At 52.0% G+C, this 20,700-nt stretch overlaps 10 protein-coding genes across 10 annotated transcripts; 5 read left to right on the top strand and 5 right to left on the bottom strand.

The window, feature by feature from the left end:
• Nucleotides 1–53: 53 nt before the first annotated feature.
• Nucleotides 54–1,474, bottom strand: SETTUDRAFT_165581 (uncharacterized protein). The gene is made up of 3 exons (XM_008032227.1): nucleotides 1,132–1,474; nucleotides 517–1,051; nucleotides 54–467 (listed from the first exon to the last, which is right to left on the bottom strand). The coding sequence occupies exons 1-3, from the start codon at nucleotides 1,235–1,237 to the stop codon at nucleotides 155–157; spliced, it is 954 nt and encodes a 317-aa protein (XP_008030418.1). The 5' UTR covers nucleotides 1,238–1,474; the 3' UTR covers nucleotides 54–154.
• A 133-nt stretch (nucleotides 1,475–1,607) lies between these two features.
• On the top strand, nucleotides 1,608–1,994 carry SETTUDRAFT_23347 (uncharacterized protein; the record flags this gene model as incomplete). The annotated part of the gene is made up of 2 exons (XM_008031858.1): nucleotides 1,608–1,802; nucleotides 1,881–1,994. 2 exons carry the CDS (start codon nucleotides 1,608–1,610, stop codon nucleotides 1,992–1,994), a joined length of 309 nt encoding a protein of 102 aa, XP_008030049.1.
• Nucleotides 1,995–5,845: 3,851 nt separating this feature from the next.
• Nucleotides 5,846–6,502, top strand: SETTUDRAFT_34846 (uncharacterized protein; the record flags this gene model as incomplete). The annotated part of the gene is made up of 4 exons (XM_008031928.1): nucleotides 5,846–5,958; nucleotides 6,032–6,165; nucleotides 6,229–6,319; nucleotides 6,373–6,502. The coding sequence occupies 4 exons, from the start codon at nucleotides 5,846–5,848 to the stop codon at nucleotides 6,500–6,502; spliced, it is 468 nt and encodes a 155-aa protein (XP_008030119.1).
• Nucleotides 6,503–7,210: 708 nt separating this feature from the next.
• SETTUDRAFT_142066 (uncharacterized protein) lies at nucleotides 7,211–8,456 on the top strand. The gene is made up of 4 exons (XM_008032226.1): nucleotides 7,211–7,340; nucleotides 7,398–7,578; nucleotides 7,652–7,832; nucleotides 7,900–8,456. Exons 1-4 carry the CDS (start codon nucleotides 7,266–7,268, stop codon nucleotides 8,291–8,293), a joined length of 831 nt encoding a protein of 276 aa, XP_008030417.1. The 5' UTR covers nucleotides 7,211–7,265; the 3' UTR covers nucleotides 8,294–8,456.
• Nucleotides 8,457–8,627: 171 nt separating this feature from the next.
• Nucleotides 8,628–10,607, bottom strand: SETTUDRAFT_97211 (uncharacterized protein; the record flags this gene model as incomplete). The annotated part of the gene is made up of 4 exons (XM_008032225.1): nucleotides 8,628–8,878; nucleotides 8,927–10,120; nucleotides 10,173–10,372; nucleotides 10,432–10,607. The coding sequence occupies 4 exons, from the start codon at nucleotides 10,605–10,607 to the stop codon at nucleotides 8,628–8,630; spliced, it is 1,821 nt and encodes a 606-aa protein (XP_008030416.1).
• Nucleotides 10,608–11,317: 710 nt separating this feature from the next.
• On the top strand, nucleotides 11,318–13,054 carry SETTUDRAFT_165578 (uncharacterized protein). The gene is made up of 5 exons (XM_008032224.1): nucleotides 11,318–11,453; nucleotides 11,515–11,537; nucleotides 11,592–11,866; nucleotides 11,916–12,002; nucleotides 12,052–13,054. The coding sequence occupies exons 1-5, from the start codon at nucleotides 11,419–11,421 to the stop codon at nucleotides 12,952–12,954; spliced, it is 1,323 nt and encodes a 440-aa protein (XP_008030415.1). The 5' UTR covers nucleotides 11,318–11,418; the 3' UTR covers nucleotides 12,955–13,054.
• A 133-nt stretch (nucleotides 13,055–13,187) lies between these two features.
• SETTUDRAFT_44009 (uncharacterized protein) lies at nucleotides 13,188–14,900 on the bottom strand (the record flags this gene model as incomplete). Its single annotated transcript, XM_008031972.1, has 1 exon — nucleotides 13,188–14,900. One exon carries the CDS (start codon nucleotides 14,898–14,900, stop codon nucleotides 13,188–13,190), a length of 1,713 nt encoding a protein of 570 aa, XP_008030163.1.
• Nucleotides 14,901–15,145: 245 nt separating this feature from the next.
• Nucleotides 15,146–16,749, top strand: SETTUDRAFT_165577 (uncharacterized protein). The gene is made up of 2 exons (XM_008032223.1): nucleotides 15,146–16,229; nucleotides 16,372–16,749. Exons 1-2 carry the CDS (start codon nucleotides 15,182–15,184, stop codon nucleotides 16,590–16,592), a joined length of 1,269 nt encoding a protein of 422 aa, XP_008030414.1. The 5' UTR covers nucleotides 15,146–15,181; the 3' UTR covers nucleotides 16,593–16,749.
• A 186-nt stretch (nucleotides 16,750–16,935) lies between these two features.
• Nucleotides 16,936–17,452, bottom strand: SETTUDRAFT_98115 (uncharacterized protein; the record flags this gene model as incomplete). The annotated part of the gene is made up of 2 exons (XM_008032222.1): nucleotides 16,936–17,139; nucleotides 17,312–17,452. 2 exons carry the CDS (start codon nucleotides 17,450–17,452, stop codon nucleotides 16,936–16,938), a joined length of 345 nt encoding a protein of 114 aa, XP_008030413.1.
• Nucleotides 17,453–17,957: 505 nt separating this feature from the next.
• On the bottom strand, nucleotides 17,958–20,659 carry SETTUDRAFT_165576 (uncharacterized protein). Its single transcript, XM_008032221.1, has 4 exons — nucleotides 19,553–20,659; nucleotides 19,203–19,502; nucleotides 18,767–19,151; nucleotides 17,958–18,714 (listed from the first exon to the last, which is right to left on the bottom strand). The coding sequence occupies exons 1-4, from the start codon at nucleotides 20,376–20,378 to the stop codon at nucleotides 18,330–18,332; spliced, it is 1,896 nt and encodes a 631-aa protein (XP_008030412.1). The 5' UTR covers nucleotides 20,379–20,659; the 3' UTR covers nucleotides 17,958–18,329.
• Between the last annotated feature and the right edge of the window lie 41 nt (nucleotides 20,660–20,700).

The raw sequence follows: 20,700 nt of genomic DNA, 5'->3' as shown, positions 1-20,700 counted from the left end.
CACTATTACTACCACGACAATGGCATAGGGAGAGCGTATGAAGGTGAGATGGAGGGGACATCAGAGAAACATCGTAACTTCGTTTTGCAGTAGCTATATTCTATGCATGCAGCCATTGTGCCCTCGTTGCGCGCAGTGCCCAACTGGATACTTCTTATGCCCTTCCAGCCCGGCCAACCTGTATCATCTCGCCTGTCGGCTTGTCGTCGCTCCTCAAGACGGGCCAGCTAGCCCCGTCGGCCTTGACAAGCGTCATTTCGAGCTTGGTGCCGAGAATCCGAAACTTGCTCTCTTCGGGCTTGATGGCCGCGAACAAGGGGAACTCGGTCTGGTACCGCTTGCTATCGCTTGTGGGCAGATCGAGCTTCACACACGTAGACTGGAAATCCACCGTTGCCGTCGCCTTGTCAATCTTCTTGAGGTAAAGAGATGCGACCACCGACGTGGCTGTTTGGTAAAAGTCGTGTCTGGTCCATTGTCAGCACGCTGAAATCACAGATACAGCAAACAACTTACCGAACAGTCTCCAGCTTCTCCTCGCCCTCCTTCTTCTTGCCACTGCCGACAAACAGATGCCTGTCTTTTGTCTTGCAGCCCTCGATATTCATAAACTGGTCAAACTCCAGCACCCGCCTCTTACAACAACTCCAGCCCTTGCTGCCCTCGTGGAATATGGGCGCCCCCGCATGATATACACAGCTCTCGCCCTGCCTGTCGCCTCCCTTGTACAGGGCGCCGCATCCCTTCCGCCTGCACGTCATGCCCTCCTTGAGCGCTATGCTCGCGTCGTCGTCCTCGGATTCTGGCGGCGGCGCAGGCGAGCCCGCTGGCTTGGGTGCGGCAGCTTGTGCAGTCGGGACGCGGGGCGCGGGCGGCGGCAGCGACTCGTCCAGCGACCCCAGGTTGACCTCTGTGCCATTGGGCACATCGGGCGTCTCGACGGGCTCGGGCGCAGGCGTATCGTCCACCTCGGAATGCGTGCCCTGTGTACACGGCTCGATTGCGAGGAACTCGTCAAATGTCAGGACGCGGGGTTTACAGCATTTCCAGCCTGCATCACTGCACTTAGCATTTATTTTTTTGCTTCAATTCCAAATGGATCCTCATGCTGTTTTTCGCTGACCTCCTTACCTTTCTGCCCCTCGTGGAAGACTGGCGGGCCCGGGTGGTAGATGCACTCTTCCTGGTCGTCCTCGTACGTCTTGCCGCAGCCCTTGTGGACGCACTTTTTGGCCATATTCCCGTAGATTTGGTATTAAATTATTAATGTGCGCACGATTGAGTCGCGATTCGAGAACTGCGCTTCTTGAACGGTCGTTGCTGGTTGTTTGCGCAGATGTTCCTTTAGCCAGGTCGGAATATTCTGGAACATTGCGACGGCGGGTAGCCATCATGTCATAGGCAAGGGGTCCAAGCGCTCAGCTTGCTTTTTTGGCTGCCGCCGTTCTTCGTATTCACCAGAGCGCGACCAACGCCTTGGGACTTGGGCTCTTCATATCGCTGTGTGTGTGTGTAAGTGTGTAAGTGTTCCGACAAGGGCGCATTGTTGCTGGATTGCTTTCTCGGTTCTCGCTTGGTTCGTTCGTCTCCGCAGCCCACCGCCCGCCATGTTGCGCGCCACGCCTCGCCTACTCGCCTGCCGCATCACCTTGTTCACGCGAACGCCATGCGGGCTCTGCGACACGGCCAAAGCAGTGGTGCACAACGTCAAGGCAAAGCGGCCGCTCGATTTCCACGAAATCAACGTCATGGACCCCGGCCAAGACAAGTGGAAGAAGCTGTATGAGTTCGATACCCCAGTGGTAAGTAGCCGACCTTGACTACCTCGAGCAGCCGATATATATATGTGTGCCTTGCAGAGTACCTGAATGTTGCATTAGATCCACATCGACGAGGCCGGTGCCTCAGAAACCACAGCGTCATCTCTCAAGCTGATGCATCGCTTCAAAGAGGAAGACGTAATGAAGCTCATGGACGAAGCTGAACAGACTTAAAGCAGCACCGCCACCATCAACAGCCAAGCGTCCATGGTGGCATCATCATCAAGTATACTTACACTTGTCGCGTGTGCCCAGGCCGGATGGGGGGCCTCTCTTCGGATACCGACCTCTACGTAGTACAAGTCAGCACTAACGGCCATTTTCTTGTCGCCATGTGGCTTACTGTGCCTCCCGCTGTATTCCGCTCTTACTACATATCAGGCCTCTGGACATGCCTTTTCGAGCTAGGTCTACTCCAAACTCTGGCTCTTCTCGGCTACATGTATGCCTAGGGTGGCACTCCCTCTCTCCAAAGACCACATTACCGGAATCCTGTGTCGATTCTTCCTCTTTCCGCTTCTGCTGGCCAATCTCGATTACTTATTACCGAACCATGACTTCGGCTGCAATCCGGTGAGGCGCAGTGCGTTTCACGCTGCGAGATGCAGCACCCAACATGGCGGTCCAAAAGCGCTCCACTGCCGGTAGTTGGATGCGGCAATGCAAATGTCAGGTTGGGTACTCACCCGGGAAACCAATCATGTATCCAATGCCAAACTAGCTACCCAGTGTGCAAAGCGGAGTTTGTGTGAGACTTCATCTACATATTACCCGCAATGCCGTGTCCAGCACCAATCGTTTGAGTACATGGGATATAGCAATCAAATGCATGCTACGCACCACTGTCCAAACATGCTAAAGTGCTACACATTGGACCCTGCCAAAAGACCACAACTTACCCAAGTTCCAGTTCCTCAAACATGTTCCCCTAAACATGTCCTATCGATCCCCCCCTTCCCACCACGTAAACCATGACCGGCCCCCAAAGCCATGCCAGGATCTGTGTGTGTGTACGTGATATTAATAAGACATTTAAGAAAGAAAGGAGTACGTAAAAACCGCCCCTCCCCTGAGGTCCAACGTCATGTTCGTACAAAGCAAGGGTAAGCGGTAAGCAGGTATGCAAATCAGATGCTCCAACATGACAAGTGTGAAGTGCACGTGAGGTTTTCTTTTTTTTCTAGAAGCAACGGATATGGAGTTTGCGTACAACGGGGTAATTGAAATTCGGAATACGGAATCAGAGGGCGTTTCTGAGACTTGGATATTATGGGGGAGTGATGGGTTTAGTTAAGATGGTTTCGTGGATATTATTGCTAGTTGTTTATAGGTGGGTGGGTGGGTGGATGTACATATCAGTGCAATGCGGCTTGGTGTGGTAATGCAAGTATACACGTGACAGGTGGATGTAGATTTTACATGGCAGATACCTATACATGCGAGGGCCATGGCGAATGAGTGAGTGAGTGAGTGAGTGAGTGAGTGGGATGAATAAGCACAAGTGCAGCGGTACAAAAGGGGGAAGAGGAGGGGAATATATGTGGTGATTTGTATATGATTACCGGGGAAACATTACTTGCTTGCTTGTTTGATGACATTCCACTCATATTACAACTCCTTCTAGTTAGTCCGAAGCACCTCCTCCTCCTCCTCTCATCACGCACGCTAGTAACTAGCCATTATACCGAAATACATAAGCCCTTGTCTCTGGCTCACGAGCCCCCATTCCCCTGTTTACCACTGCTCGGATACAATCGGGTCTCCGGATGAGAAAACGCATGATCCGATTGCATCCGTACTTACTTAGTGGTTGTTTTTTTGATGGCTGGGCAATAACGTCACCAACTACATACGGCTTCTTGCCCGCACAAAGAGTTGCGTAAGCGAGGCGGTGAGATGGCTAACCGGTCTGTGAATCTAGGGTGTATGTACTTGGTGACTTTTGTGGTGGCGTGGCGTTTTGCTGACGTTTAGCTTTGAGGTTTCGCACACACACACACACACGTTCTGGTTTTTACCTAATCACAACCTGTCTGATGTATTCCCACAGACAGAGGAACTTCACTGGTGATATACCACGGTTTCTGGATATGATTTTGAAGTGTGATGTGTAGATTTTGCAGCCAGAATATGATGTTATTGTTTTTAGACCCCGTGGAGAATTATAGGTTTTATTGTGTCAGCTCATACAATGCACAATTTCAACGTGGCTTCAACAAAAACAGGCAAGAAACAGGATATGGCATTGAAGTGTTTTGCTTTTTTTTCCCCACGTAGTTGTTATTCGAAACGTTAGTGTTGCAAAAATACAAAGTCAGCACAGAATCCAATACCTGAAGGGCGAAGAGAGGGAATGTAAAAAAAAAAGCATGTAGTCAGGCGGGATGGGCTAGAATACATAGAAATTCCAATGCAGTCCCAGTCAGATGGAAAAGCGACGGAAGCCGTTTAGAAACAGCAAAAGGGACACAGTGTAGGGCAGCAGGCTTAGATACTTCCCCGCCCTCCCGAAGACGGTCTGTCCGGCGCTAGGTCTGCTAGCGTGCATATACTCCAGATCCACCTACATCAAGACTCGGGTTGGATATGCAGGAGAAAAAAAGCAAGAGCCGGCGTTTGCAGAGCTGTCGTGTCACCGGTAATGCGTGACATACCAGTCGGCACCACACCCGGATGATGTTATATTGACGTATATTCTGTGGTGAGAGAACTACTGCTGTTACACGACATTATCTCCGCCTGCGCCACGCTGTAATACCCATGCATGTTGAGGAGAGTGTGGCTTACTTGCGGAAGTAATTGAAAGAAGCAAGTTCCTCATTTCTACCACTATTTGGTTCAATGCTGGCTGTTCTTTGCCGCAACTGAACCATATGTGACTGTCAATTCTAGAATATCGAGAGAAACCCATATATATCGATGGGCAATACACTCTCCAAATGCTACTGACTGTGCTGCTATATCAGACAGAGAAGGTATAACATGCGCAAGTAATACACTAGTCTAATAGATTCGCATCCACTTACCTAAGTGACCGCCTTTACATGTTTCTTGGTCTATGACCGGTCTCCTGGTTTGGAATAGCAATATAAATGTACATGAATTGACTGGCTATACGGAAGCCCTGAGTGTGGCTTCTGCACTAGCTGCAGTAAGCTACATTAGTAGTGGCAAACAGTGGAGTTAGTACGTAGCCTGTCAACTCCCGAAGTCAGCCGCAAGGCTTCATTTACTTGGGAACGTACAGTCCATCCAAGATTTAAGAGACTACTTCATGCAGCACCATTTTCCTCACATCGATAACATGATACTATATGCCCAGTTTCCGGGGTACCTTGTGATTGAGTTCACAGTATCCAGGCAAAGGAGATTGTGGTCTGGGATGAGCAAGTTACATGGATGTATACACGGCTGATCGGTGACGGGAAAAGCAAACAGAAGAAGGTTCGGCCCGACCCCGCATGATGATACCAAGCATTACTGCATGGCTTCCTCGAGTCATTGACAGTAAAACAATAGGAATCAAATTTACATCTTGGAAGAACATATAGATTATTGACATTGTCTGATGAGACATGTCTTAGATGAATGCAAGCCCAAGTAATGTTTGAAATGGCCTGCCAAGTCCACCACGGGGGCAATTGTAAAACAGGATGAGATATCCCCATTTGCCCCATGCAGCTTCAAAAGTGCTGATCAATTGAATCGCCTTAGATGCATGCGTACTTTGCATACGTATACACTGTATACCCAAGTTACATTCGTGTGTGCAATGGCTCCAAGAGACAGCCCGCTGGGGCATTCAAGCGCGAATACAGAAAAGACCAGAAAAAGGCATACCTAACAACTGGAAACTTGATCATGCAGATGAACTAGCTAACGCAATTCCTCGGAAATATATATGAACCCTTTGAATCTGCCTTCTCAAGATCAAACACTGCACTCAAGCTTGCTCATCATTCACAAGACTCCATCACTTCCACTTCTTTACACAACCACCCATCTCTGCAGCAACAGCATTCAAGATGTCTGACTACACCGGCCCCGGAATCTACGGAATCGTTCCCTACCATGCGAATGACATGAGCCTCGACGTCTGGGGCAACAACAAGAAGGAGGGAATCGCAATCAAGCTTTAGTACAGAACCCCTCTCACCACATTAGGCCCAGTGTGCCTGGTTCTTCACCACTCATTTGTTAACGCCTCAAAGCAAGCGATCCCCCACTGCCGAGAACCACCAGTTTATGATTGCCGACGCTGGAGACCTCGATGCCAGGACTGAGAAGGGCGACCGCGAGTATCTCATCATTGCTGTCAACTCGGGCCTCTACTTGACTTGCAACGGTAACAAGCACTTGAAATAATAAACCAGAGTAAGGATAATGCAAGCTGACGTGAACATGGTAGGCGACGGTAAACCAGTCACGACTCAGCTTCGCGGGCCCATGGACGCTTCTGTCCGCTGGAAGCTTGCCCATACCGGCAACGGAGCCTTCTAGTAAGTAGCATAGCCGCCCAAATACTCCAACACATGCTGATATGGCTCTGCAGCATCAACCATGTGAGCGGCGATAAGCAGCTCAACGTTGCCGGGAACGCCAAAGAGTCTGGATCAGGTCTCATCTGCTACAAGCCTTCCAAGGAAGTCAACGCCCAATTCTTGATCAAGGCTGTCGCTTAATGTAATCGCTGTTACCTAGGCGCTTGAGACTGCCAATCCCACAGCTCAGCTGGTGGGTAGGCGCCGCATTGCACTTCCTCGGGGCTGGCACGTCTCGTAATTGCCAGTCTTCAGCAATCTCTTATCGCCAGTACTAGTCGGCTGAGAACATCTACATAGCTAGGAATATAAGAGTATATTTCAAACTTCATTCCATCATACCATTCATTTTTCTTCCATTTGCTAAGCAGTGTGGTCACTTACATGATGCGTTTAACATCTAAGAAGATCTTCAGTTTCTTCCAATAACAACCAAAAGATGCTAACAAAACATCGGAAACTGACTTTGACTGATAAAATCCAAGTCGTATAATCTATGACTTGCAGATACGCCTGTCATTCATTGCCCAACAGTGTGTCGATACAAATAAGACAACAGTGGATACGATTGCCTCAGTCTGCATTCCGCCTGTTCATACATCAAACCCAACATTTTACCTTCCGCTGTCCACAGATTTCCATCCAGCAAGGTTTCCACCCGCACCCTTCGCAGCTTACGCATGACGTTTGCCGCACAGCGGTAGGATTAGCGGGGCGGACTGTGGGGTAAAGCCCTCCGACACGGTACTACCCCTCCCGAACATACAAAAGCAGCACGATGATGCTACGTTCTCTACGCCACACCACCGTATCACGGGCGCTCAAAAAGCATTCCCCGAACGCGTTTTTCTTCTCCGAGACGCACAATCGGTATACTAGCAGAGTGCCGTTTTCAGCAAGAAACATGAACACGCTTCAGGAAGCAAGCCGCATATACAAGGCGTTCCAGAAGGGCGGTCCGTCGTTCGGAGGATGGCAGGTTGGTACCGCTGGAGATGCATGCATTGGGTATTGTGACACGGCTGATACACCGCAGATGCTACCTGGGACCAACCTTGCGCGAGCCATTGCTCGCTCCGGCGTGGACTGGATCTGCGTTGACACAGAGCACGGCAACATCAACGACAGCCAGATGCACGAAGCCGTCACTGCCATTGCACTTGCGGGCGTGAGTCCCATTGTGCGAATAGCCGCGAACGAACCGTGGATGGTGAAGCGTACGTCAACTCCCTGAACAAACACGGCCAAGTGCGATTGTGAGGCTTGAACAGGAAATCTCACACCATCTAGGAGCTCTGGATTGCGGCGCCCACGGCGTCGTCGTCCCGCTCATCTACTCGGTTGAAGATGCCAAAAAACTCGTTTCTTCGGCAAAATTCCCGCCTCAAGGATCCCGTGGCTTTGGCTCTCCGCTGCCCACCCAATGCTTCAATAACGAGTCCATGACGTATTACCTGCAACATGCCAATTCGTCAGTAAACCACAGAATGCAAAAGACATTGTCTTGAGGAAATGAGACTAATACATCACTACAACAGCACTCTCTTGACGATTGTCCAGATAGAAACCGCGCCAGCTCTGGAACACGTCCGCGAAATTGCTGCACTGCCTGGTGTAGATTGCTTGCTCATTGGTCCTTTTGATCTGGGAAACAATATTGGACACCCAATTCTGACTGCAAAGATGGCACCCGAACTTGAAGATGCAATTGAAAAGATCAAACAGGCAGCCCATGCTGAAGGCAAGAAAGTCGCCATGTACTGCAATTCGGGAGAAGATGCAAGACGCTACGCCGAAAGAGGTTTTGATATGATAAGTATCTTGACGGATCAGATTGGAATTACCGGTGCATTCAAGCAGAGCCTGGGAGTTGCTAGTGGGCAGTTGGAAGGGAGTGGAGATACAAGTGTAAAGGGATATGACGGCAGGTGAGCAGGGTCCAGATCATGGTGACAATTTTATTATTTCGGTACTTCCTTGAGGTTCGGGTCAGATTCAACAGCGTCGCCGAGTCCCCGAAACGGTGACTGCATTCCATAGGTTAAAGATGTAGTTTTGAGATCTTCGCCGTCTAGAAGAAACAAGAAAAGAGACTCCCTCCATGCATGGGTATAGGACTGCCGTGAGATAACTGCAGCATTCATACTTGTACAGAAAAGGAAGGCTATAAGCTTAATCGGATATGGATTGTCGAACCGTCAAACGCATGAAGCAGAGTGGCTGAAAGGATATATGAGATAGGGTATATCCCGCAGGATAATCATGATCATCGGCGGGATGATGACTTTGGCTTCTTGTTGCGTCTTGCGGACATCATACGACCACCCTGGGCGATCTGACCGCTGCCGTTGTTGCGTGACATGGAACAGGCGGGCCGTTCGTCCTCTGAAGACATGGAAGCCATGGCAAAGGAGTCGGTATTATGTCCATAATACAGCAATACGCCGGCACGCATCTTCTTCACACCTAAGATACCGATAGCGCCAGCAGAGTTACTGTGTTTGACACTCGGATGACCTGAGGTAGGTTAGTAAGTTTTGAGTAGTGACCTAAGAGGCTACTCACCCATGAACTCATTTTCAATCATGGCTTTTAAAGCTTCGTCTTCCGTAACCTCAACAAACTCTCCACCACGACCCTTTTTCACGCTCTGAAAAAGTCGCTCGGCACATACGGTGGCAGCCATCGTTGTCGCCATGTGCTCACCAGTTCCACTGGTAACTGTCGCTACGCTTGTCTGATCGGGGTCTTTTGGATCAACAGGAATGACTGCAGCGCCCACTCCGACAAGAGCGGCAGGGCCAACTCGCCCCCGGTACTTCATACCAATGCCTCCAGAAGAAGCACCGCAAGCTATGTTACCCCAGCTGTCTATTGCAATAGCTCCAACAGTATCGGTAATATTATCTTCTTCGGTTTGTTGCGGTGTTGAGTCAAGAGGCATCGACCGTGGTTTTGTATCCGAATTCTGATTATCTATAGACTCTAGCAGACTATGTTTCGCTGCTTCTTCACGAGATTCTCTTGGAGAGTGGGCCTTTTCTGTCTGTGCGCTGGAGGTAGATCCAGAGTCCTCGCCGGAACCATCAGCCCAAGTCTTGCGTGGAGAGGCCGAGTGCATTGCTCCGTGCGGAACGCTCTCCATAATTCTGTCGTTGATTACACTGGGACGTCTGTTATTATCTCCGAGTTGGTCCAGGGTAGGCACCGTTTGTGTGCTGTTGATAAAAGCATTGCGAGAGGGGTTGGCAGCCAACGATGACTGTGCAGATGCTTCTGAGGTGGCTGCCTGATCATCGCTGGCCCAAGAGTTTGAAGACTGCTCTGAGAGGGGTAGTGAGGGACCAGATCGGCTGCTCTCATCTTGATCATATATCATATCATCAGAGGGCGGAGGTGACTGAGACTGTGATGATACACAGGCTGCCAGTAGATTTTGCGTATGCTGTTCGCGTATCCGTTCCCGCGATAGCTGCTCGCCCAGTTCTGCATTGTCTTTTATTTTCCAGCAGGACGGATGCGCTCCGCTCTTTCGAGATTTATACTCGGCGGATTTCAGGTCGGAGCGCCACCGCATCCAACGCTCTTTGGCTGCTGGTGAGATGAGCGCATCATGGGGCAGAATTGGCATGCCCATATCGATGGCAAAGTCCGTAGCACCTTGAGAAACCAGAAGATTTGGGGGGACTCGGCGCAGCGTAAGCGGGTCCATTGTGTGGCTGTGAACCATGCGTGCCAGGGATATGGGATTCTTGACTTCTACCAAGAATTGTCAGTACAGGGCGTTGTACCTGTGCCACGAGCAACTTACGAGCCACAGCTCCAACAGCTCCACTGCGCCCATAATGATCTATGATTGAGGCATCACATTCCACAACACCATCCATGGCAAGGTTGCTTCCATAACCAGCATTGGTAATCTCCCGGTCTTCGAGGGTCTTGATAGCAATCTCTACGGCGTCAAGTGCAGAGCCTCCGTTTTTGAGCATGAACATGGCAACTTGTGCGGCACTAAAGAATATCAGCAATTATCCACAATACCACACGCAAAATTGCTGGTGAGTACATACTCGTTGCACGCTTCAAGGTGTATTCTTTCATTCTGGTGACTATGGTACCCTGCCCCAGCATGGACAAAAATGCAACATATGTCATCGTTGGGCGGACTACGCGTGGCCTTGCGCGTGGGCACATCGACTTGGTACACTCCATCCACGGACGCATACTGAGAAATAGGAACCGACATGCCTTTGTGTATTGAAAAACGCCGGCGTAGGTGTCGAAGATGAGGGGCGAATGTATCCAGTGTATTGCTAGATTGTCTCCGGTGAGGCTTGGCCGAGGTCGGAAGTGGAACTGTGCAAACAGCGTTCAATGTCGGCACGTGTCTGAGGTAAGTGGGTGCAGAGGCTTCAGAGTATCGCGAGCCGTCAGTAAGGACAGTCTTCAGGCGGACATTGGAGAGGAAACGGCTTTAGGATCGTGGTGAAATGGATACGGATGGGAGCGGCGCAGGGTGACTGAGGGAGAGAGGAAAACAGGAAGAATAAGAAATCAATGAGGGGATGGAGCCGGTGTAGAGGAGACTGGTGCTGTGGCTTGGTGAGAAATGAGAGTGGGAGAGATGCTGGGTGAGCGCTGCAGGGATCCAGATCAGTAAGGGAGAAGTTAGCAGTATTGTGAGAGTGGTGCTGGCGATGTCTCCTTCCCGTGGGCGGACGCAGGCCATGTGCTTGGCATAGACATTACTATGTGAGACACGTTTTCACCCAGATGCGGCAGGCACGACAGGTGAAAGGGAAGGAGCGAGTGTGTTTGGGCTGGCAATGCCAACAATCAACGATTAGCGTCCCCCCGCCATCTCATTCGATTTCCGCTGCCAAGGGCGGAGCGGGGCGACGCCTGATTCGACGACAGCCCACATGCACCGACACCGACCTCCGCCATCACCACTCTGACGAAGCCACCTCCACACCTGATCTTCGCTTTTCCTCGTTACCCGCGATCACCTGAGCTGCTTCGCATATTTGTTTTTGCAGCAAGCAGCAGCAGTCAACATGGCGTCGCAAACCCCCGCCGTTGTCATGGACAAGTAAGCTCCCAGCTGCCTGTTGGCACCTCTATGCCCATTGAGTACTGACGTTGGCCTGCAGCGGTACGGGATACTCGAAGCTCGGTATGCTAGACATTGATCTCAGGCCCTTCAGCTCTTAATAACATCCGATCCCAGGTTTCGCCGGCAACGACTCCCCGTCCTTCGTCTTCCCTACCGCGATAGCTACCAAGGGCCCAACCGGCGGTACGGGCGGCTCAGGCTCTGGACGCCCAGCCGTCGCAAACAAACCTTCGTTCCTGACTGGCGGGGCTGGGCCTGGCGGACATCTGTCTGGAAAGCGTGGCACAGAAGATCTGGACTTCTTCATTGGTGATGAAGCTCTGGCCGCAGCAGGAGGTGCGGGCTATGGCATCAATTACCCCATCAGACATGGCCAGATAGACAACTGGGTACGGCAATAGGTGAAGAAGGAGCTGCCCAAATATTGACGGTCTGCAGGATCTCATGGAGCGTTTCTGGTCCAATTCGATATTCAAGTACCTACGAGTGGAGCCCGAGGACCACCACTTTCTGCTCACGGAACCAGTACGCAGTCATGCCCAATTGAAGGAACACAAATGCTGATTTTCCACAGCCACTGAACCCCCCGGAGAACCGTGAAGCCACCGCCGAGATCATGTTCGAGTCGTTCAACGTCGCCGGTCTCTACATTGCCGTGCAAGCTGTGCTTGCACTGGCCGCGTCATGGACAAGCTCCAAGGTGCAGGATAGATCCCTCACTGGCACTGTCATTGACTCTGGTGCTGGTGTTACGCACGTCATCCCAGTTGCTGAGGGCTACGTCATTGGCTCCTCCATCAAGAGCGTCCCCATTGCCGGTCGCGACATCACCAACTTTGTTCAATCGCTCCTCCGAGAACGCGGCGAGCCCGACTCGTCCCTCCAGACTGCTGAGCGCATCAAGGAGGAATTTTGTTATGTCTGTCCCGATATCGTAAAGGAGTTTGCTCGCTTCGACCGCGAATCAGACGACCGATTCAAGAAGTACACCGTCAACTACCCCAACGGCAAGACCACGACCGTCGATGTCGGCTACGAGCGCTTCCTCGCACCAGAAATCTTTTTCAACCCCGAGATCTACTCGTCCGATTTCCTGACCCCGCTACCCACGATTGTCGATACCGTCATCCAGTCCTCCCCCATTGATGTACGCAGAGGGTTGTACAAGAACATTGTGCTGTCTGGCGGTTCGACGCTCTACAAAGACTTTGGCCGCCGCCTGCAGCGCGACATTAGACATATGGTGGATGCCAGAATCAAGGCTTCAGAGGCGCGAAGTGGAGGCGCAAAGAGTGGTGGTTTGGATGTACAGGTCATTACCCACAAGAGACAAAGACATGGTCCTTGGTTCGGAGGCAGTTTGCTCGGTCAGACACCCGAATTCAAGAGCTACTGCCACACGAAGGCAGAATACGATGAAATCGGCCCCAGCATTGTTCGAAGGTTCGCCCTGCTCGGCGGGCCAGGAAGCACTTAAGAGGCTGAACATGCAAATGGGAAGCACTTGTAGATGTTGCGATACCTTAGTTAGCGAGCACGATATAACTGCAAAGCTATCGAGAATGACAAGATTACGAGCACTGTTCTGACCGTGATAAGTGATGACCGTGCCAAGCTAAATTGTCGTCAAACCCCAGATTCAGTTGAATACACAGGTAGACAAGCTGGGTATACTGACCCTTTGGTCATGCAAGGTTTCACTTTTCTCAACTAGTCCATCATCACCTCACCGTTCTGTGACCCATCAGCCTTTTCACCCGTTGCTGTCTTCCTCGCCAGCACAGCAACACCCTCCACATGCCCCGTCTGAGGGAAAAAGTCAAAGCCCCTCAGACTCTCAATCTCGTAGCAACCCTGGCCCTTTCCAAATCCGCCATCTACGCCCGTCATGCCACCGACCAAGACGCCAACATCCCTAGCTTGCGTATGCACATTGCAGCTCACGTAAACGACTCTGGCAGGACCATACTGCACCAGCTGGCGCAGAAAAGACTCATCGCAGCCTTTGCGCGGCGGATCAATCATGACGACTGTTTCGTCGGCGGGGGACTTGATAGACGCAAAGAGGCGCGCAGCATCAGCAGCAATAAATCGCGCCGAGCTTTCGGGGAGATTGTTCAGACGCGCATTCGTGGTTGCAGACTCTATGCTTGACGAGGAAATGTCGATTCCCAGCGAAGTCTTGAATAGGCTAGAGAGAGTAATAGTGAAGAGTCCGGAGCCGGAGTAGGCGTCGATGAGGTGCGTGATTTTGTGGCCGGGGGTCGAGGGGAGAATGTGCTCGCGGATGTACTGGGTGAAGACGGGGAGAATGCTGTTGTTGTTTTGGAAGAAGGACCCCGCGGGGTTGACGAACTGGAAGTCGTCGACGTATTCGGTCGACTTTGCATTGGGGTCTGTCACGCAGATCTTGCGGTGGATGTGGTCGCCTCGGTCTTCGATGACGGCGTCTTGGTCTTCTTCTTTGGTCACGTCGTATTCTGATTTGGGTATCCGGGTCGTGCTTTCTCGGAGGAGGAGCGTCGCGCCTTTGTGGTACTTGTCGATGGTATCGACGACGCGTCTGCGTTCACGCTTGTTGCCTGCACGAACGGCGTCGGTGCCGATGGGACAGTCTTCTATATCAATGGTGTTTCTGGTTCCTTTCTTCATGAAGCCGATGGGTGGTACTTCTTTGAACGTGCGTTTGATACCGTTTCGGCCATCGCTTCGCCGAGCATCTGGTGGGCCGTCAAAGTGCGGAGTAAGTTTTGTGCGGTATCCGTATTGCAAAGGTGAGCCAATGGTGTCGCCAATAGTGGGTATGAGCTCAGGCGGCAGGTTGGAAAAGTGTTTGTAGGCCTTCTGGACAATAGACTTCTTGTGCTGTAATTGGAAGTCGTATGGCAGCATCTGGAACTGGCAGCCCGAGCAGCTGGAGAAGTATGGGCACTTGACCAAAGACGAGTCGCGGTGAGGCGACGGCGTGACAACATCGACAAAATCGGCCATGGAGTACTTTTCCTTTTCAAAGTGCTTGTGAGGACGCGCGGTCACGACGTCGCCTGGTGCACTAAAAGGCACAACGTAGACTTGGTCCGAGTCTGAGCCTTGCTGAAATCCAAGGCCATCTCCGGTGGACGATATTTCCTTGATCTCAACTGTGATCTCTTTGAACTTTTCAGGGAGCCGGGTTGACGTCTCCTTCCCATCTCTTTCTAGCTTGAAGTTTTTGATGAGCGCTGTGACATCCTCCAGCAAGACCTCTTCGTTGGTGCCGTTAGTCTTTAGTATCTTGCTCTGCTCGGCATGGCCGTTCTTCATTCGCTTATTCCTGAATCTGTAGTTTCCTCGTGAGCCTTCCTCGCTGCGCAGAGGCGTCTCGGCATGTCTTTTTGCGCCATTGCTCTCAATAGGGCCAACATTGTCTGCGGAGGAAGCCATGCTGTATTTGGCAATCTGAGAATATCGGCTCCTCGCCAGCAGAGTCCGAAGTGGTCGAGTGAGAATTCGGGAGTACATGCATTGAATCTCGCAGTCGAGAAAAGTTACGTTAGTCACTGAGGTGCGCTGAGAGCTGATTGGCTGCAACATTTACTGCATCCCGCTTAGTCACCTGTGAACTTTCCGAAACTCACTTTCGAGCACCACCAAGCGCGCAGGCCACCTGCTATTCCCGTCCCCCCACGCTCAATTGGCCCTCGCATTGGGGTCCAAGGCCGACAATGAGCGTCTGCCGCCCCGCAAGATGTCTTTTCACAAAGGCAGTCTCAACAACACTTCCTAAACCGCCTCCGCAACGCACATTCCACGCCTCCGCACCTCGACAGGCCCGCAAGAAGAGACCGCACTACCCCTCGATAAAGGCAGACGAACTCAAGCTTCTCAACCAAGCCGCCGAGGCAGAATACCCCAAGTACGATACCTCGGAGACGGCGCTCCTCGAGAAAAAATATACGCCCTCGCAAATCGCCGCCATCCAAGCCGCCGAATCTACAATCGATGCCCGAGATGTTCTTACCCAAGGTCAGCGACGGACAGACTTTTGGCGCCTAAACTACGAGGACGACCTTGCAGAAGTCGATCCGGTCACGGACCGGCCGGAGAAACTGACGAGCGACAACATTGAAGGGCCCAAAACTTTTCGAGTTGCCAACGAGGTGGAGCGCGATGAGAATATATCCCGCATCGCATCAGAGAATCTGGCAAAGATGTTTCCAGACGGTATACCAGATGATGATGAAGGGCTACCGGGTGCCATGCAGGCAGCAATTACCCAGGCCACGCTCGATCCGCGCGCGACATATACCTCGAACAATCCTGCGGCACTCCAGGCCTTGGGCGACGAGCGTTACTCGGTCATTGCACCGGATCTACCCAGGTTAGAGAACCGCATGGCACGGCAGACGCGCCGGCTTGCTACGGAAGAGCAGGAAGACCCCCGGCAGAAACGTCTTTTGCAATATCTGGGCTGGAACAAGGAGAAGTTGCGCGGTATCAAAGTCAAGACACTGGTGGTCCACGGCGTTACCAACCAAACGCGCATGGGCAAGATTAGGAGTCTATACTACCTAACCATTGCGGGCAACCAAAACGGCCTCCTGGGCGTTGGAGAGGGCAAGTCTGTCGAACCCGACGAAGGCCGAAAACAAAGCGTCATGAGTGCAATCCGGAATATGAGGCCTGTTCCGCGATACGAGAACAGGACAACATTTGGCGACTTGGAGAAGAAGGTTGGCGCGACAAAGGTGCAGCTTTTCTCTCGACCTCCAGGTAAGCCGCATACCGCAATACCCCCACTTCCAGTTTTGTAGAGTCTCGTCTACTCACACTTGCATACATACATATATACATACATACATACATTACACGTATGAATGAACAATTCCCACTAACACTCCACAAAACAACCCAGGCTTCGGACTCCGCGTCCAACACCTCATCTTCGAGCTCGCCCGTGCCGCCGGCCTGCAAGACCTCTCTGCCAAGACGCCGCGCTCAAGAAACAAAATGAACGTCATCAAGGCTACGTGGGAAGCCCTCACGAGCCAGAAGCTGCCTGATGAAATTGCCCGCGCGCGCGGCAAGAAGCTGGTCGATGTACGCAAGGTCTACTATGGAGGCTCGGTGCACTAGATCAAGACGAGAAAAACAGACGGCTTCTTCTTGTATGATAGAGTTGAGTCATGAATCGAAGGAAATGTATCATATGCATGTAGCATGTAGCATGTAGCGTGGGCGGCGAGAAGCGTGTCATACGTGTTGGTCAACTATGCATCATACCATGCATCCTTGCAGCATTTATTCCAAGTCTTTTTTGGTGTCTTAATTTCATGGACACGTAAATATTCATGTGTCATTGCCATTGAGCATTGGTGACTTACTCTGGGGTATCATATCTCTCTACACAAGTCCCACTCCCACTCCCACTCCAATTCCTTCTCTTCCCTTTTTCCTACGTGTATCCCCCAATTCCTTCTCAATACCCCTCCCCATCATCCGCATCAGCCTCTCCTCCCACACCCCCATCCTGATCCGTATCAATCTGCTGATTCAACACAATACTATACACGCTCGCCTTGAGCAGCGTAAACACAAGCGACGTTTTGCGCTCGAGGCCACGCAGGCCGTCGAGGATAGCGGCGCTGGGTTTATCCGAGAGAGCGAGCAGCAGCGAGGACATCTGTTTGGAAAAAGCGCGTGTCAGAATTTCGCGTTTTTTTTTCATATGTACATGGTCTGTCTTGCCTGTCTTGTCTGGAACGTGTATATATGCATGTTATATATGTATGTGTTTGTGGATACATGGATAAAAGCTAGAGCGGTGGGGGGGGAAAGGGAGGCAAGAGACATACTGTATTCAGGTTCTCGAGTAATCGTGCATATTCATCTAGGACTTCTTGTTCAAGCGGCGTGAGGCTTTCGTCGTCGTCGTCTGCTGCTGCTGCTACTTGGGAGGCAGAAAAGTGTGTGTCGTGGGGTTCCGAGGAGGCCATTCTTCTTCTTCTTCTTCTTCTTCTTCTTCCTCTTCTTCCTCCTCTTCTTTCTTTTCTACAGCAAAGTCTTTGGTTGGTTTTGGCTGTGTGCGCAATGTGTGCTCGCTTGGTAGGTATGCGTGTATCTGCGTGCAGGTATGGAGCGGGGCTGTTTATCGTGGGCTTTTGGCGGGCAGAGACGTCGTGTGTGGAGACGAAATGTTACCAGGGAAAATGGACAATAGCTCGGTGTTTTTGGAATATATGCGCATTCAAACTGCCTGTATTGGGCCGAGTGCAAAAGGTACAGAGACCGCCATGAATAACTCGGCGCGTTCCTGCAAATGGGGGTTGTCGGTTGTCGCGTCTTCCCCGCAAACCCCGAGTGGTCAATGCACGCTCATCCAAGGGCACCCAGCATTTGAAATGGACATGAGTAAGTGCTAAGTCTACGTCTCAAACTTCACAAATCAGGCGCAAGGGAAAACCAACATAAAAAAAGGAGTTCAAAAAATAATGCCTCATGATTGTTTTGCTCCCCCACCCCCTTTTCTCCCTAAAATCAAAACCCTCTCATCAGCGTCATCCTACAGACTGCTGCTACTGGAGCTTGCCTCGGCCCTTGTGCTGCATACTCCTCTACAGTCCATGCCTCCAGAACAAATTACAAACAACGCCAAAAAAAATTTTGTGGCTCTGAAGATGCTGAATTGAAAGTATGAAAGAAAAATGCCCATGTGAAAGAAACAAAGTTGATGCCCGTGGAACGCCGCTGACATGAGAGAGACTCATTTGTCTATGATGCGGTGAAAGCAAATGAGTAGAGTCGAGAAGAGTATCGTATACGAATGGCCTGGGTGAAGAAAGACGCCCCGTGGTATGGGAATCACGCTTCATCCTATCGATGCGAGGTATGCGAGAGGTCAATGTCGCTGCTGTCATGATGGTGGTCGTCGCCATCATGGTGAAGAGTGACACTGTTAAACTCCTCGAATGGGTCTGCCACTTCGCCCATGGGTGTAGCGAGATTCGAGTCTAGCGGAACGCCCTTGGATTTCGACCCGCCAATATCAACACTCTGCGACTCCTTGACATTTCGGAAGTTTGGTGTTTCAATACCCTGGCCCTGGTGGGGAATAATCGGTGGCTTCATGTGGCGCAGTAACGCCCATTGTGTGGTCTTGAAAAATGGCGCATTCTTGATATCAGAGGCACCGGCGCGTGAGCCAAGCCGGCGCGTCTCGTCCTTGATGAGCAGCTTACGTATGATTGACTTGCAAAGACTACCGTTTGTCAGCAGCTGAAACCGTACGCCGTGTGCGCAACAAAACTTACTTTGACACTTGAGGTGCCCCAGAGCCCTCTGGGAACGGCACCTCGTCTCGGAGAATGTTGGCAAAAGTGGCATTACGGTTCTTGCCCTTGAAGGGCGTGGTTCCGTACAGCATTTCGTAAATCAATATGCCCAGGGTCCACCAATCGACCGCACTGGTATGTCCGCAGCCCTTGATGACTTCTGGCGCAATGTACTCTTCGGTACCGACAAATGAGTTGGTTCGGAAGTTGTTTATGCATGACTTGGTATCGATGGTTGGCAGGTTCGTGGAAGAAGTACCGCTTCGGCCGCTGAGGATCATGGTTGGGCGACCGCCCGTGTCGGATTGTTTGGACAAATCAAAGTCTGACAACATGATGTGGCCGGATTGATGTAGGAGAATGTCTGGGAGGGGGAATGAGCATCAATATCATAAGGGGCTAGAATATGACATACTCTCTGGCTTCAAGTCTCGGTAGATGAAGCCCATCAAATGCAGATACTCCAGAGCTGCTGTAACCTCGGCAGCGTAAAATCGCGCGGCATCCTCGTCGACACACTTGTTTGGTCGCGTCTGCAGAGCGCGGAAGAACTCGCCTCCACTGCAGTATTCCATGCAGAGGTAGAGGTGGTCTTCCGACTGGAAGGAGTGGTATAGAGTAACAATAAAGGGGTGGTTGCTGGTGGCTAGGATTTCCTGCTCGGCCAAGGCACGCTTGATCTTGTTTCGCTTGATCATCTCCTTTTTGCTCAGCACTGCAGCTTGTTAGCATATGCGATATAGCAGCAGCAACTGCATCTCCTACCTTTCATGGCGTAAAGCCTGCTAGACTTCTTTTCCCGGACCAAGTAGACCTTTCCGACGTCACCCTTGCCAATCAGCTTGATCTTGTCGAAGCTGGCCGGGCCGACCTCGACGTTGCGGACCTTGATCGAGTTGGAGCTGTAGGTCCTCCTGAAAGCTACAGACTGTCGAATCTGGCCGGCAGAGGGTATGGGCTTGCCAGGCTCAATGGGCATGAGATGGGTCGAGTCCTGCGAATGCGTCTCCACCATGCTCAGCGTCGACGAATTGGGGTGGTGCAAAACGGGCTGCTTGCCCAGCTCTGCCGTCTGGGGTCGCTCGTTGGACTTGCCCGAGGCGAACAAGCCCTGGGCGTTTGGCGCAGAAGCAACCCTGCGCAGTTTCCTTGCCAATTCCTCCTTGCCGGCATTCGTGGCGTGGTCGTCGGTGGTGTCGGTGCCGTTGACCTGCGTCTTGGGCATGGCGGGCGTGTCTGGAGGAGACGGGGGCACGCTGCCCTCATTGTGATGGCGCAGGGCGGGCGGGCCCTGGTGGGCAAAGTAGGGGTTGGCGTGGGCCGTGGGCGAAACCGTGTCGTCCAATGGGTTGCCTTCGCTGGCGACCGTCTGCGAGCGGTTGCGGGTGATGTGCGGGATGAAGCGCGACTGGCGGAAGCCCGACTTTTCGTTCTTGGTGTGGGACGAGGCGTCGTCGGCAAGCTTGTGGGCGTCGTTGTTGCTGTTGATGCGGAAGAAGTTCTTGATGCGTTGCGAGACCTGGCCGTCCTTTCCGTTGACCGACTTGTTGGTGGACAGGGCCTTGCCCGAGAAGGTGCGTTTCTCCGTCATGGTGGAATGGCTGGATGCGGACGAGCTGAAGAGCTGCGTCATAGCCGTCGTCGCACGGGGTCAGAGAGGGCGGGCAGCGGGTGCTGCGGGTGCTGCTGGTGGTGGTGCTCGTGGGGCGGGAAGTGAGGCGAAGACGCGGCGGGCGTAGCAAGTAGGGAGGTGACGATTGCGCGTTGCACGGTCAGTGGGCCATGGCACGGCGGGCGAGGTCAATGTCCCGGGGGCCGCGGTGCGTGTGGCTGGAGCGGGCGGACGGCAGTGCGTGTGGGTGTCTGGCACAGCCGCCGCCGCCCGCCGTGCTTGGTCTATCCGGCACGACTAG

This window comes from Exserohilum turcica (assembly GCF_000359705.1).
Source record: "Exserohilum turcica Et28A unplaced genomic scaffold SETTUscaffold_7, whole genome shotgun sequence".
NCBI classification, from domain to species: Eukaryota; Fungi; Ascomycota; class Dothideomycetes; order Pleosporales; family Pleosporaceae; genus Exserohilum; species Exserohilum turcicum.
Note: the sequence above shows the minus strand (reverse complement) of the source record. Positions and strands in the feature narration are given on the sequence as shown.